The 14,507-nt window shown below is 36.1% G+C and overlaps 1 protein-coding gene and 1 pseudogene across 2 annotated transcripts; one reads left to right on the top strand and one right to left on the bottom strand.

Annotated features, from left to right (window-relative positions):
• Window positions 1–230: 230 nt before the first annotated feature.
• LOC104713350 (putative F-box protein At1g76830 pseudogene) lies at window positions 231–1,742 on the top strand (annotated as a pseudogene). The gene has a single exon (XR_015565750.1). The product of XR_015565750.1 is annotated as a putative F-box protein At1g76830 pseudogene (transcript).
• A 5,926-nt stretch (window positions 1,743–7,668) lies between these two features.
• LOC104715862 (uncharacterized) lies at window positions 7,669–13,401 on the bottom strand. Its single transcript, XM_087466826.1, has 13 exons — window positions 13,040–13,401; window positions 11,110–12,936; window positions 10,472–11,022; window positions 10,276–10,383; window positions 10,072–10,172; window positions 9,888–9,978; window positions 9,689–9,799; window positions 9,518–9,583; window positions 9,331–9,390; window positions 8,662–9,219; window positions 8,455–8,574; window positions 8,211–8,327; window positions 7,669–8,114 (listed from the first exon to the last, which is right to left on the bottom strand). Exons 2-13 carry the CDS (start codon window positions 12,869–12,871, stop codon window positions 8,049–8,051), a joined length of 3,711 nt encoding a protein of 1,236 aa, XP_087322952.1. The 5' UTR covers window positions 12,872–12,936; window positions 13,040–13,401; the 3' UTR covers window positions 7,669–8,048.
• Between the last annotated feature and the right edge of the window lie 1,106 nt (window positions 13,402–14,507).

Consider the following 14,507-nt stretch of genomic DNA (forward strand, 5'->3'; position numbering starts at 1 on the left):
CTTGCAACTGTGTGTACAAAGAGGTTAAGTGGAAATAAACTTAATCTGTCAATTTAACATATATATATTAAATGCTTGACGTCTAATCTCTGCACCAACGAATTTCTTCTTTTGGTTTTAGGTGTAAATATGTAATTAGCATGAAATTAAAATTAAAAAAGATGGAGTCGTTTAAACTTTAAAGGCTCTCTAATTAAGATTTTCTATAAATTCCTCAACTCTCTCACTCAACATACATACAGTATATACGAAAATATCATAATTGAAGAGAAAAAAAATAATGGAGGGAATAACTTTCGAAAGTCTTCCTCAAGAAATCAGAAATGAGATTCTGATACGGTTGTCTCCCAACACCCTGGTGAAATGCATCAGTGTCTCGAAGAAATTGGCAGCTACGATCCGTACGAAAAGCTTCAAAGAACTCTACTTGACGCGATCCATGGGAAGGCCCCGAGAGTTGTTCGCCACCATCGACGACAAGGACGCGACAACACCAAGCGAATATCAAGTGTTGTTTCGTTCTCTTCATCAAGACCAGATATCTGGTGAACAACGTCACATGATCAGCATCTCACTACAAGGAGAATTTATGTTTTCTCCACCGGTCCGAGGTTTGATATGTCTTCAAGAAAAGAATAAAAATAGGGTTGTGATTTGCAATCCGGGCACGATGAAGTTCCTGGATTTACCAATGGTCGAAGCGGATGAAACAACAAAGATAACAACTCAGTTCGGATACGATGAAGGAGAGGATGAATTTAAGGTGTTATGTACAAAGACAAAGCCCAAAACTCCTTGGGAGAATGAATATCTGGTTTTGACGGTGGGAGTGGGACCGGGTGATCAAGAACCTTGGAGAAGACTCGTATGCAATGTTCCTCATACTCCCGTTCATCATGGAGTATGTGACAGAGGAGTTTTGTATTATCGTGCTACTAAATCTGATAAGTCGAATATCATAATGAGCTTCGACGTCAGGAATGAAACCTTTCGTCTCATTCCATCACCTCAAGATGTCGATCTGAATAAAGGTTTCTGGAGATTTGTCAATTACGACGGGAAACCTGCACTGGTGGTGGATGAAACAAATGAGTTCGTTTACGAACCCAGCGGCGGCGATGCTTATCTTGAAATGTGGGAATTGCATGGCTATTCAAGATGGTCCAAAAACAGCATACTGATTCGTAACTGGAGAGGCTACGCTGAGGATGAAATAAAGCATGTATATCGTTTCCGGGGTACCACAAGAACAAAGCAACTTGTTTTCGCAACAATAATGGTTAACGAAGAGGGATCACTCGTTGTGATCTACTACGATATACCTACAGAAACATTCACAAGATCTATGGTTCAACTTTTGGGCGGAGGTGATGATGAGTTCCGATTTGTGGATACCTTCGTGCATCATGTCGATAGTCCTATGCTTATATGAAGAATTGAAGATCAAGAGTTGGTCAGTACTCATCATTATCAGAAACTGGTTGCTTAAATATATTTAAGAATTCTCTAAGTATTACTATTATAGTACTAAGTTTATTTTTATTATTGGGTTCAGTGTTCGTTTTCATTTCTATTATCGTTGATATGCTACTATATGATAATTTTTCTTTTTAATTCCCAACTGGTATTGTTGGGATTAATGTTCGTTTTCAACTCTATAGTCGTTCATCTTCTTTCTTTATAATTAAATATTAAATGTTTATGATTGCATTAATAAATGTTTATGATTGCATTTATGTTTATTCAGTTCTTTTCACCTAACACGAAATCACATCTAACTCGTACAACAAACATTACCCATGTGGTTTAATATATCGGAATATAATATACATGGTGGACTGTAAGGGAGAAAAGAAAAAATAATAACCGGAAAAAACGAAAGAAATAAGAGAAATAAAGGAAAGCCTTTGCCTCCCATTTATGTTTAATAAGGGCGATGCAGTGTGATTTGGAAGTGAAGAGACTCCATAAAAGGAGGAGCAGCTTGCTTTTAGGGCATTTGCATCGGTGTCCCTAAACACCATTCTTGTCAATTAAGTGATTTAATTTAAATCAAAATTCGATATATTAACAAGATACGTTCCTTATTAGGGGACGTTTTTCCATCGTCCTTCATTACACGTGTCTGCGTGTGATATGTTTGTATTGTTTGGGTAGGGTAAACAAAAAAATCGAAACATCACTTTTTTTTTTTCATCTCCGACTCCCTCTTTATTGTTTCTTTCTCTCTCGACGGCGACTTGTTTTCCCGGCGAAAGCATCAGTTAATTTCGTCATCCGAATCGATCTGTGGTTTCATCTTGAAGGGTATCCGCCGGTTCCAATCTCACGAGGTTAGTGTTCCAACGCCGTTTGCGATTTTAGGGTTTGGTATATTGTTTGTCGATTCGATATTGATTCTCGATTTAGAGTTCTCGATTGAGTCTCTTATTTGTTATTAGAGTTGGATATAGGGTTATGGGTTTCAATTTTTTATCCTGAATTTAGTCTCTCGATTTAGGGTTCTTTGATTTAGTTTAGTATGTACGATTTAGGAATTTTATTGTATTGTATTTTCGATTTTTTCCCCTGATTCGGTAAGTCTGGTGTTCGATTGTTTAGTCTGTGGTTCGATTGTTCTCGATAATAGTTTTATCTCTGGGTTTACGCTGCAAATGTCTCTGTTTTTTGTTTTGATTTACGGTTTTGGTTTATGTTTTTTGTTTCGATAGTTGCGTGTCTCAGTTTTGGTTCGAATTAGGTTTTTAGATTATGTTTCTAGGTTAGCTGGATGAGTGTATGAATTTCTGAGTGTAAGGATGGGATGTATATGCTATAAGATGACTAGTTTGTTGCTTAAGCTAGTTTGAATTTTGCATTGCAAATCTGTTAGGCTGTAATCTTGAGCTATGATGGATTTTCTCTTCATCTTGTGCTGAGCTACGTGTGGGTTATGCATCTCCGTATTATATGACCATTTGTCTTGCAAGTATAGTAATAAGAAATTTGTTTAGGAGCAGAGCACACTTCAAACTTTCCTTGTTACTTATTTCATATTTGGCCTCTGATACAAAGTTCGTCTTCTGAGTTAGTACTTCCTCTGGCTTCTGCAGATTGTGTCAAAGGATCTATCAGAACCTTTGCGTTCACACAAAGATCTCGATAAAGATGCAGCTCCCTTCTAAAAGATCTCTTTCTTCTAGTGATCAATCAAGTACTCCTGGAGGTGTAAATAACCAGCTATATCTACAATTTTTGACAAGGTATTCTCTTCATGCAATTCTGGGTTTGTGCATGTTCATCGAGTCTCCTCTGTTTGACAAAACAAATCTTTTTGAGGCTATTAGACAAAATGTACATTCGAAGTTGAGAATCTTCCATGTTTTTATTGTATTTTTTGTTTTTTTCAAGTTTTTGTAAGTTTGTAATTTTCTTATGTTTTTAATGTCAATGTTATATGTTTTATTTAAATTAAAACTTTAATATGTTTTCCTATATTTATTTAAATAATTAATTTTTTTAATTAAAAATACTATGAAGGACCATATCCTGAAGGACACCAATGCTATACAAAACTTAAGAAACTCTCAAAATATAAATAAAATAATTGAAGGACCAAAATTGTAGGACAACCGATGCACATGCCCTTAGTTACTACACGAGTCCCATATAAATTATTAAGAATACTGTATAAAGAAATTTCTCAACAAAAACAAGGGAAATTGGCAGCAATAACCAATAAAAAATTTTAACTAAAAGACTGACTGTACTTCTTTTAACTAAAAAAATTTTAAAGAAGACACAACTTCACTTCAATTTTAAACAAAACATAGAGAGAGAATCGTCGCGCGTGGCCGACACTCGCGGCGATTTTTTCTCCCAAACTCTTTCTTCTTCTGACCACAACCTCTTGCACCGTCGATGGGGTTCTCCGTCGATTCCGGCGACGAAGAGAGCCCCAAGGCCCATGGTTCTTCATCCGTAAACTGCAGCATCAACAAAGTAAAGCTTCATATCGAAATCAAGGGAGCAGCAGGAAGGAGAAGCTTCCGCGACATACCGACGGTAAAGAGCTCTATCGGCGGTGATGCGACGCGGAGTAGAAGAGGGAGATTCACGGCAAGGATCGAGAGAGGTAGGTGGTTAGATCCGAAGACTGGAGATTCTGGAGGTTTTTCACAGTCGTTGTTCGATGGGGGAGGTCGTCTCCGGCTAGAAGGAACTAAGCCACCGTCGAAGGTTCTCAGATCTACTCCCTACCGCCTGTCTTCTCTCACATATGAGCATGAATCTCGTCGACATGCAAAGCTCGGATCTCTTTTTCCTCCTCAAAGCTGCTCTACGGTGGCGGGATGGCAACGGATCTTGGATCACCATCTCCGTTTAACTCGCGTCGTCCAGGCTCACCGGAGGTCCTGATCCGATGAGCATCCGCAATCTCATGGGCGGCGGCTCAATCTGTGTTCTACAGTTTGGGATTAGGGTTACAGACGACCGGTTTAATTCCGGTTCGTCATTAATTAAACCCGAGTCAATTTCGATTTTTGGTTTTACTTGGTTTGTTGTATGTGGTTTAGGCCCTAAGGGGATATTGTAAATGGGCCTAAATCCGGAAATAGTCCATTGGGCATTTATCTATAATATTGAGTACCCTTTAACAAAAAAAAAAAGACTGACTGTACTAACCATTAACCTATAATACTAGATTTTAAACCCACGGTACACCACGGGATAATTTTTAATATAATAAAATTTTAATTTTTTAGTTTGTTTTATTTAATTAAATAGTAATTATATTTATAAGAGAATTAAAAACATAAATAAGTAATTTATAAGCTATTAAATCACAATTTTGCTAATGTTTAATTGTTTTACAGAATTTTAATTAAATTACCTTGATTTAATATATTTAATATTCTAATATTGGCAGTATTGACCAAATAATTAAATGACGATGTAACCCGTGTTTTAACATAGAGTTGATAATATTTTAAATTTATACTAGTGTTGATTCAAATCCATCGTGTTCATACTCTTAAACCTTGCAATTGTAAACATTAATTTCAGCAATAGATGGCTATCTTTTTTTTTTGTTCAAAAAGATGGCTATATATAATAGTTTTTGAATTTAGAAAAGCAAAACACAAAACAAATCTTTTAAGTCCAATGTTGATCGTTATCATCTGTGGGTTTTCTTGGTCTAATTATACATGGCGAATAAGCAATTAAAGAAAAAAGATTGTAATTTACATATTAATCGAAGCGAACGTCAGATCCTTTGGACGAAATAGATATGCAACCATGAAGGTTCGTTTACAAATTGTATTAAATCTACAAAAAAAAATTGGTGGTTGAGATATGCAAGGTATACGATTCTAATCTCATAATTGGTATATATAAGTGACATATCCAACTGACAAAGAAACACATCCTAAGAATATTTTAGAAATGAAGCTCTAAATGTGAAGTCAGGAGTAAGAAACTGGCTATTGTTATTAAGCTAATAAATAGATTGCTATGTTGATATTGTATCGCAAGATTTGACAATATAAGATCTTAACTTGGACGCACCATGCGGCTTTGTAAGGTCACAAAACATGAAGAAAAACACAAGTAGCAACCATTTTTGTTCTTTGAGCTATTTGAGCTTTGTAGAAATGATGCGTTCTTTTGGAATTGAAATTGATATATATATATATAAGATGAAAGCGATTAGGGTTAGTTGTGATAGATTTTTAATAAAATCTTTGTGAGCAAGCAAAATATATTTGATTGCATTGTAATTTGCTTTAAAAACTTTGTTGATATGGAAGTAGTTCCTAACATATATGAACTAATATTTTTAACGCATATACTGTTGTATATATAACAAAATATGTTTCTAGATATATGTAATATAATGAATACATATATTAATAAGTTTCCAAAAAATATGAAACAAAATTTCAGAGGATTGGTATGCGATATTTATGGAATAGTGTATTAAATTTGTTCCTAAATTTTCTGATGATTTCCAATTAAACATAATTGTAAGATCTTAAGATTATAGGGATCAACATTGCAAAATAAAAATTTTAATAAATACAAATAAAAGGGTATTACCCAAAATGTACTTCAAAAATGTATATATAGATACTATGTATTTTCTATAATATTGACAATTTTGCCCAATATACATAATTAACAGTTACCACTCTTCATCACCGGCTCTCCCCCTATATATATCACACATATATATTGTTTCTCCTCTCCTCATTTTTTCTTCTTTATCCTTCTTTTTTTCACTTTCATTTATTAATTTATAATTTATATAAAAAAAATATTTTGTTAATCTACATGTTATGAAAAAATTTAATTCTCAGCATTTCACTCGGTTGCTTAGGTTGCCTATCTTTTAGAGTATAGTACTTTTTTCTTTTTGCGGTTTACTCGGTTTGGATTGCCTATATTGTATCATTTAAGGTATAGTATTTTTTCCAGTGTGTGTTTCAATCGTTTGGGTTGCCTATGTTATATTCTCTAGAGTATATAATTTTTTTGGTGTACATAAAATTCGATCGATTAGATTGTTTATGTCTTATCTCTTACGGTTATAGTCACACACCATGACCAACACATCAACACTACTATCCCACCACCACCTTTGCAACTACCACCACGATCATTGTAGCCACCACCATATCGTATAACCACCACTAGTACCGTACTCTCATTACCACTTTTATAAAATTATTTTATTAAATAAGTTTTGTTTTATACTATTTAGTTTTATTCTATATTGTATAGTTTAAATTTTCAATGAACACTATTTTTTATTTTAATTGATTATTATCCGAATCATGTTATATAAATAAGAAAATCTATGGTTTTTTAAAACTATTGCAAGATTTATTTAGTTATTTTTATAAGATTAAATTACGACTTAAAATGATGAAGGGTAAAATCAATTTTGTTATAACACACCTTCTTTCTTCTCCCCTGCGCGTGTTCTTCACTTCACTGCGCACACTCATAAAAAAAGAATAGATATAAAATCTACCTTGTTTTGATTTTGAAATAGATTCTCTACTCTTAATTTCTTTCATATGGAAAATGCTGGGAAGAGCAAATAAGGGATCCAAATCCCCCTACCAATCTATGATACATGAATAGGAAAAAGATTCCTCAACAAAATCCCTTACCTTGTGCCTTTTTATTTTTAACGGTAAAGGAGAGTTGTCCGAACTCTTGTTTTTAGTAATTTTTTTTACTTAAGTTAGGTTTATTAAGTCTGTCGAGAGTAATATTCTACGACAAGCAATTCATTTATTTTCAAACCGACGCATTTCCTATCTATTATTTGATTGACTAACCCTTCATATTGGAATGTGTGAAGAGTCAGATGGTTTGGCAATTCCTCAGGGGCAGATGAATCAAGAAGATTTTGAACCAAAGTTCTAGAGTTTTGTTCATCCTTCACTGTAATAATATCTCGGGGTTTGCAGCGAATATATTCTTCGTTCCTTTTTTTTGTTTTGGTCATCACACAAATTCACCCCAAAAACAATATCTTCTGTTATGATGAGTTTTAACTTTTAAGCCTTTGGCTAAAAACCCTCATTCTGTATTGATAACGGATGTGATTTTTCATTTTTGCAACCATTTTTCTAAAACCAAAACTCAAGTTTTAACACCACATAGACAACCCAATTAGACACAAATGTTTTTATTGGATTACTTTTCCTTTAGTCAACAAAAATGGAGAGAAGTCAAAAAGGCATATAAGGATGATGATATTTGTATATCACGAAGACTCAAAAGGCTCTTCTTTCCCTGCAATTTTGTCAGCATGAAGGTTGATGAACCAATTATTCAGCATTTCTCAGGGAGAAAAGGACCAAAAAAGAAAAGAAAACAAAAAAAAGCAAAAACAAAACACGCTTTTGTCTCTCTTTAATCTCTATCTTCTGTGAATGCTTCGGTTAGAAGCAGGAAGATGAATTTGTTTGTTCTGCATCGACGCAGACACGGCATAACAAGGCGTGTGAGTGTTTGAAGCTCAAGAGTATACATTTGAATGTTCAGGGAATCTACTGTATCTTGAAGATGTTCTTCAGTTTCACAACTAGCTTCCACTCATCGAAGTCTAATTCATCCTGCAATTAATTTGGGTTTGATTTTTAGATCAAATTTTGTTGTTAAAATGATGATGATATGCGGGAAAACACAGGGAGGGGAAATTCTCCACTTACCCGATAATCATCTTTGAGTATGTCAATAGATCTCCTCGAAATGTGACTCACAAGTTCATCTTCCATGTCAAAGTGCCTTCCAAACATCTTCTGCTCTTCCGCATTCGAACCAACAATCTGTATACCAAAGAAAGCATCGATAGAAGGTGAATGCATGATGAAGCTGAAACAGCAGCAAACGATACCTCTTTTCTCTCTGTAAACAAAAGATTTGCAAGCTTGTTAAACGGAATGATCCCATTACCTTTATCGCCACCTTGTGGCCCTTCTTTGCATAGTCAACAGGCTTGTGGTTGTTCTCAATAGATGCAATGCGGCCAATATCTATGAACTCTCTGCCTGGGACACAAATGGGGGTCCCAATCTAAAAACAAACAAGACAGATAAGAAAGTGTGAACCCTAGGACTTGCGAGAGTTACTGAGAATGTTGGAAATAAAAATATATGATACCTTAAGTATACCCTCGACGACATCAACTCCAAGGACTATTGGGTCTTTCTTATTGAACACACAGTTAGGTAAAATCTTAAGGACACAAGGGAAGACTGCTTCCTCGGCTGATTCCTTCTTTTTCTCCTCTTTGATATTTTCAATGTAACCCTTAAATAGATCGAATAGATGATAGATGATATCAGCGCAAAAAATTTTAACTCCCATATCCTCAGCAAGTTCACGAGCCTCTGTAGTCACTTTAACGTCAAAAGCCAAAATCGTAGCATATTCCTTTTTCCTCTCGAGCATAACTCCCGCCTTCATTATATCCTTCTTATGCACAGGCCCTATGCCAATACCACTGACTGGTATCTTTACAGCTGGGGACTTCAAGAATTCAAGCAATGCTTCTAATGACCCTAGTGTAGACGCTTGTACATAAACTCCTTCACCACTTTTTTCAATTCTGCTCATAACTGACTCCATATCTTCCATAACCGACTCCTTAATTGCCTCCAAGTCATCATCAGGTCCAACCACATGCAGGGCAGTACCAGCAATTGCGTGTTCAAGGCCCTTTAAAACAGAATCCAAAATTAGGAAACAATATCCAGGATGTCATCTAACATCCGTATATTTAAAACCAGAGGCTAGCAACTAAAATTATTCTAGTGTCAGTCCAATCACCTGGGCAGTAATCTTGATACCCTGTGCAGCCTTTATTTCTTTGTAATGCAGATAAGTACCCTGAAACATCAGACCATTAATTCTCATAGTGTATAAAAACGGAACATAGGAAGCTATTTGCATGAACCATATTTCTGGACGAATATTCAGTAACAAACAAGCCACATGAAGTGGAAACCGAAAGTACCTTCACCCGTAACTCCTTCATTGGATGAGGAGTCAGTAATGCTCTAATCGTTGTGACAATAGGTCCCTACAATATGAGGAAGAAAATAATATTACTTTCTAAGTTCTATATATATGTATACCCAATAGGTGCCATCGCTTGTTTGAGTTTGGATCGTAAGTTTTTACTTGCCTGTAGCCCACAAACGACGATTTTATCACCTTCATGGAGTTCACCGTTTACCAACACAACATCAATCGTTGTTCCATGGCCTTCAATAACTTTGACCTCCAGGACAGTACACTGTTCGACAATTTCAAGAAAGGATCAGAATTCTCAATGCTGAAGCATTGCAGAAACAAGTGTTACCTAAAAGAGAGAGGAGAGAGACCTGCACTTCATCGACATATGTAAGTTTCTCAACCATTGTTTTCTGAGCCCATTGAACCAACAACAGCAAGAGATCTGGGACCCCTTCCCCACTGAAATAACAAGAACCAAAGTTACCCAACTATTTAGGATGAATAACTTGTCTGTTATGCTGTGATTTACAAACAGTAAATAAAGATTCATACCTAACAGCACTAGTAGGAACAATACTGAAAGTTTCTCCCATTTCTTTATTCTTGTAATAAAGCTCAGTGTTGAGTCCTTGCTCCTGGAACTGGTTTTTAACCTGGAATACCAATGGAACAACATAATTTGAACAACATGTACACAAAGTGATATACATAAGAGACTCATGTTAAATTCATTTGTAACATGTACGTATAACTTACCTTTTTCAGTTCCACGTTAAATTCACTTATAACATCTTTAGTTTGTTGCTTCAGTGATTTCACGATGGGAGCATTCTTGCATGTTTTCCATCCATATAGCCTATCCACCTGTGTAAGTTGAAAATTTTATTTTCCATAGAAGTATTTACAGCAGAGAACAAAAATCCCATCCTAGCAGAATGAAAAGCAGTCTCACCTTATTCAATGCAATAATGAACTCTGTATTCCTCATTCTCAAAAGATTTAGCGATTCTATGGTCTGTGGCTGTAACCCAGCCTTTATATCAACCACCAAAATTGCAAGGTCACACAAACTTGAACCTCTTGACCGCAGATTCGTGAAGGACTCGTGGCCAGGTGTATCAATAACCAATAGACCTGGCACTTTGAGTCTTGCATCAGCTTTCAGTTCCCTGGTCCTCTCTCGGATGTTTTCCGCAGGGAAATATGTTGCACCAATCTGCTGAGTAATACCTCCAGCCTCGCCTTCCTGTACATTTGTTCCTCTGATGCAATCCAACAGCTTTGTTTTACCACTATCGACATGACCCATGATGCAGCAAATGGGAGACCGCAGATTTTCCTCACCCTCTATAGATTCACTCGGAGCTACACCTTTACCCTTCTTAGAGACCTCTTTTGCTCGAGTAGCTCGTTTTGTCTGTGTAGCATCTTCCACTTCATGCACAGCTTTTACAGCAGCTGTTGTTGGCTTGCCCATACCTGCTGGTTTTTCAGCTTCAGGGTCTGTGTAGAAAATCAAAACATAAAATTAAAAACAGACATTGGATGAAACACTAGGAATAAGAACAAAGAACTACATTTCATACTAACCTGAATCATGTGCCTTTGACACAGCATCCTTTAATTCTTTCTTAACCACAGGCTGAGCTTCTTCATCTTCATCATCAAAATCACCTTTGAGGTTAAGATCAACAGTATCCCAGCTTTTTGCATCCCACTCATCTTCTTCATCATCTTCCTCAACCCCATTCTCATTCTCCTGAGCTACATCAGCAGGTTCTGATTTCTCGTCTGTGTTTGCTGACTCTATTAAATCAACCTTTTCAGTATCTGCTGAACCCACTTCACGTAAGGGATCTGGTTCACCTGCAGGGTTCTCTTTTGGCTCTACCTCATCTACCACGTGAATAGAAGTGTCATTGCCTTTCTGCCGAGATGATTTTTTCTTGTTGGCATAAATGGGACGCTTTGAAGTAGCCTCCCCATCATTATCTGCAACAGGAAGACCTCCACCAGCTGCCAGGAGCTGATTCTTAAAAGCCTCCCTCTTCTGAGCTTCAGTCTTTTGCTTTGCAGTTAGAAGCTTGCCCTCTTGCTTCTTCCTCAAGAGTTTCTCCTTTTCCTTTTCCTTTCTCTTACGCTTAGCCTCCTCAGCTTTCGCCTCAAGCTCTTCCTGCCTGCGGCGCTCCTCTTCCTCCTTTCTCAATTTTTCTTCTTCTTCCTTCTTTTTTCGCTCTTCGGCTTCTTGCCGCCGTGCAAGAGCCTCTTGCATCTCTCTAACATGTTTGGGAATTTTCTTCTCTGCTGCTTTACCCTTCGCATCCTTCTTCTTCGGCTGTTGTTCCTCAGTTACTGATTCTTCTGGTCTTTCTTCCTTAGCCTCTACAGAAGAGGTTGCTGCGGCAGCAGCTGCTGCTTTTTTTTCCTTCTCTTTCTCCTTCTTCTTTTTCTTTTTCTTTGCTGCAGCGCTCTCAACAGTCTCTTCTTCTCCTTCCTTCTCAGCAGCATTCTCTACCGGTGCAACTGGCCCAGGTTGAGCTTGAACTTTCTCTTCTTTGGATGAAGCAGCAGCAGGGGTTTCTCCAAGTTCTGCAAGAAGTTTGTCCAAATCATCCTCTTCCTGTACTGTCCTTACACTCTTAGTATTCTTCTTCTTTTTCTTACTCTTTCCAGTTTCAACAGCCTCCACACTCTTAGTATCAGAAGTTTTAGCTTGGCTAGTTTCGTCTGCAACTGAGTCATCACCTAGTGAGGGTAAAACACTGCTACCCTTCTTTTTAGAAGATTTCTTCTTACCTGAAAACGTGATTTCAGGGCTCTCTTCGTCTTCCACTGTCTCATCTTCTTCTTCGTTGTCATCAAGCAAAGCGGCGCTAAAGGAATTAGTGGTCGTCTTAGAAGATTTGGAGGATTTCTTTTTCTTACCAGTAAAACTTATAACTGGCTCATCATCTTTGTCACCATCAGAATCATTATCCTCCTTATCATCTTCATCATCAAGCAAAGCAAAGCTAACAGCGCCGCCACCACCGCCACCCTTCTTACCTTTGGACTTCTTCTTCCCTACAAAAGCAATCTCAGGAACATCGTCTTCCTCGGCAAGAGGAAACTCATCATCGTCGTCCTGCTGCTTCTTATTACCTTTCTTACCCTTCTTCTTCCCAGTGATAACAACAACCTTATCTTCTTCCTCAACTCTAGGCTCCTCAGAGAGCTCAGTACCTATGGAGTACTCATCGTCATCGATTTTAACAGCCTTCTTCTTAGATTTAGTAGCACCAACGAGAGATGACGCAGCAGCGGGTGGCTGCTCATCTTCTCCACCACGAGTACTCTGCTTCTTCCGACCCATTGATAAATTACAGAGTCGGTTTCAAAAATCCTTCCGAATAAATCAAATCCAGGTCAAGATTTTTTCTACAAATCGAACGGAAAACAAAATTAGGTTTTCAGATCGGCACAACCCACAGGAGAGAGACTATGGCTAAGAAGAAAGATGAGAGAATCGAAGAAGCTATACCTTATCTCGGAGAGGAATCAATCGAGAGTTCTAGAGAAATTGCGCGGCGTCGTAGAGAAAGAGAGAGTGAGAACAAACAAGGGAGAGCGTGTTAAAAACAAATACCGGCGTGAGAGCTTTCCTTAGGGTTTGATTAGAATCAGAGCTTCCTTTTAGGGTTTGATTACCGATTCTAAATAAGTCTGTGTATGTATGTATTTTTGTAACGATTGTTAAATGTTTTTTCCGTTTTTTTTTTCTCGACAATATCAGTCTCTAATTTGTTTTTTATTTCCTTTGTATAGAGATCTCTCATCTTTTTGTTTCTTTTTACAATAGACATCTCTCATCTTTTTGTTAGTCAATTGAAAAAAAATTATATAACTAAAATTTAATTAGGTACATAATTATAAATTGAAATGATATTAGGTGAATTATCTTAATAGTGGGAGTTATTGATTTGAGATTTGAATAAAATTATATCATGTTAAAATTTAGTGTTATTAGTTTGTGATTTGTAAAAAGTCATTTAAAATCTTAGCAAATTTGGGTTATTGGATTCAGATTTTTATAAAGTCAATAAAAATTTTGTGTTAGTCAATTAAAACAAAAAAAAATCTAGGATGGTTAATGAATTCAATTATTATATTATCGGTTCATGATTTTATACATTTTTCACAAAATAAAGTCATAGAAAATATCTCAAAGTGTCAAAGATACATAGATTGTTTGGAGCACTTTATAAAACTAAACAACAAAATTATAAAATACTCTCTAATAATCCTTTAAAAAAATTTCACTTATTCACTTTTAAGAATTTGTTGAAGTCTTCAAAATTTTTTATAAATTAGAATCCAATAACACCTCCTTAGATATTTGTCGCGAGAAACAAAAAGTAACCTCAAAATCATTGAAATAGTTATGATATAAACTATAAAGAAATAGTTATGGTATAAACTATAAAATAATAAATAAAATCCTCTTTAGTCAAATCATCATAGATTGTTTCAATATACTTACAAATAAAAGGTTTTGTTTTTTTTTGGTAATATACAAATAAAAGTTGGTAGGTGTAATATTCTCATTTAGTGCAAAATTGCAAATGATATAAACGTTCAAGAGATTGTGCTTTAAGTTTTTTTAGAAGTACATGCAAAGATAAGACGGACCAAAGGCCCTAGTGGTTAGAACTTAGAACTTTCAGTAATAATTTCTCAACATTTGGGAAACCCCCTAGTGGTAAGAGCTTTCAGTAATAGGATATTAGGATGCACACTATATAGGCTGCACACATATCATCATATCCACCAAACCACTCAAGAGTCAAGCAAGACCAGTGACCCAAAAAACAAAACATGTAAAAATCCCTTGAAGTAATTACATTTCACATTTAAATATCCTTAATTTCACTTCCCATAAATGAAGTGATCCTCTTCTTCCTTACATAAAAGTTTTGATTCTGTAATAAGTTCTTTTCACATAGTATTCT

Source organism: Camelina sativa, chromosome 9 (genome assembly GCF_030686135.1).
Source record: "Camelina sativa cultivar CO46 ecotype springtype chromosome 9, ASM3068613v1".
In the NCBI taxonomy this organism is placed as follows: domain Eukaryota; kingdom Viridiplantae; phylum Streptophyta; class Magnoliopsida; order Brassicales; family Brassicaceae; genus Camelina; species Camelina sativa.

What these genes read in the sequence shown, in the direction of transcription:
- LOC104715862 (XM_087466826.1), bottom strand. Translation starts at nt 12,871, where the DNA reads ATGGGTCGGAAGAAGCAGAGTACTCGTGGTGGAGAAGATGAGCAGCCA. An exon ending in TCATTATTGCATTGAATAAG is followed by an intron (nt 10,384 to 10,471) that starts GTGAGACTGCTT and finishes CAACTTACACAG; the next exon opens with GTGGATAGGCTATATGGATG. An exon ending in TCGTCGAGGGTATACTTAAG is followed by an intron (nt 8,575 to 8,661) that starts GTATCATATATT and finishes GTTTGTTTTTAG; the next exon opens with ATTGGGACCCCCATTTGTGT.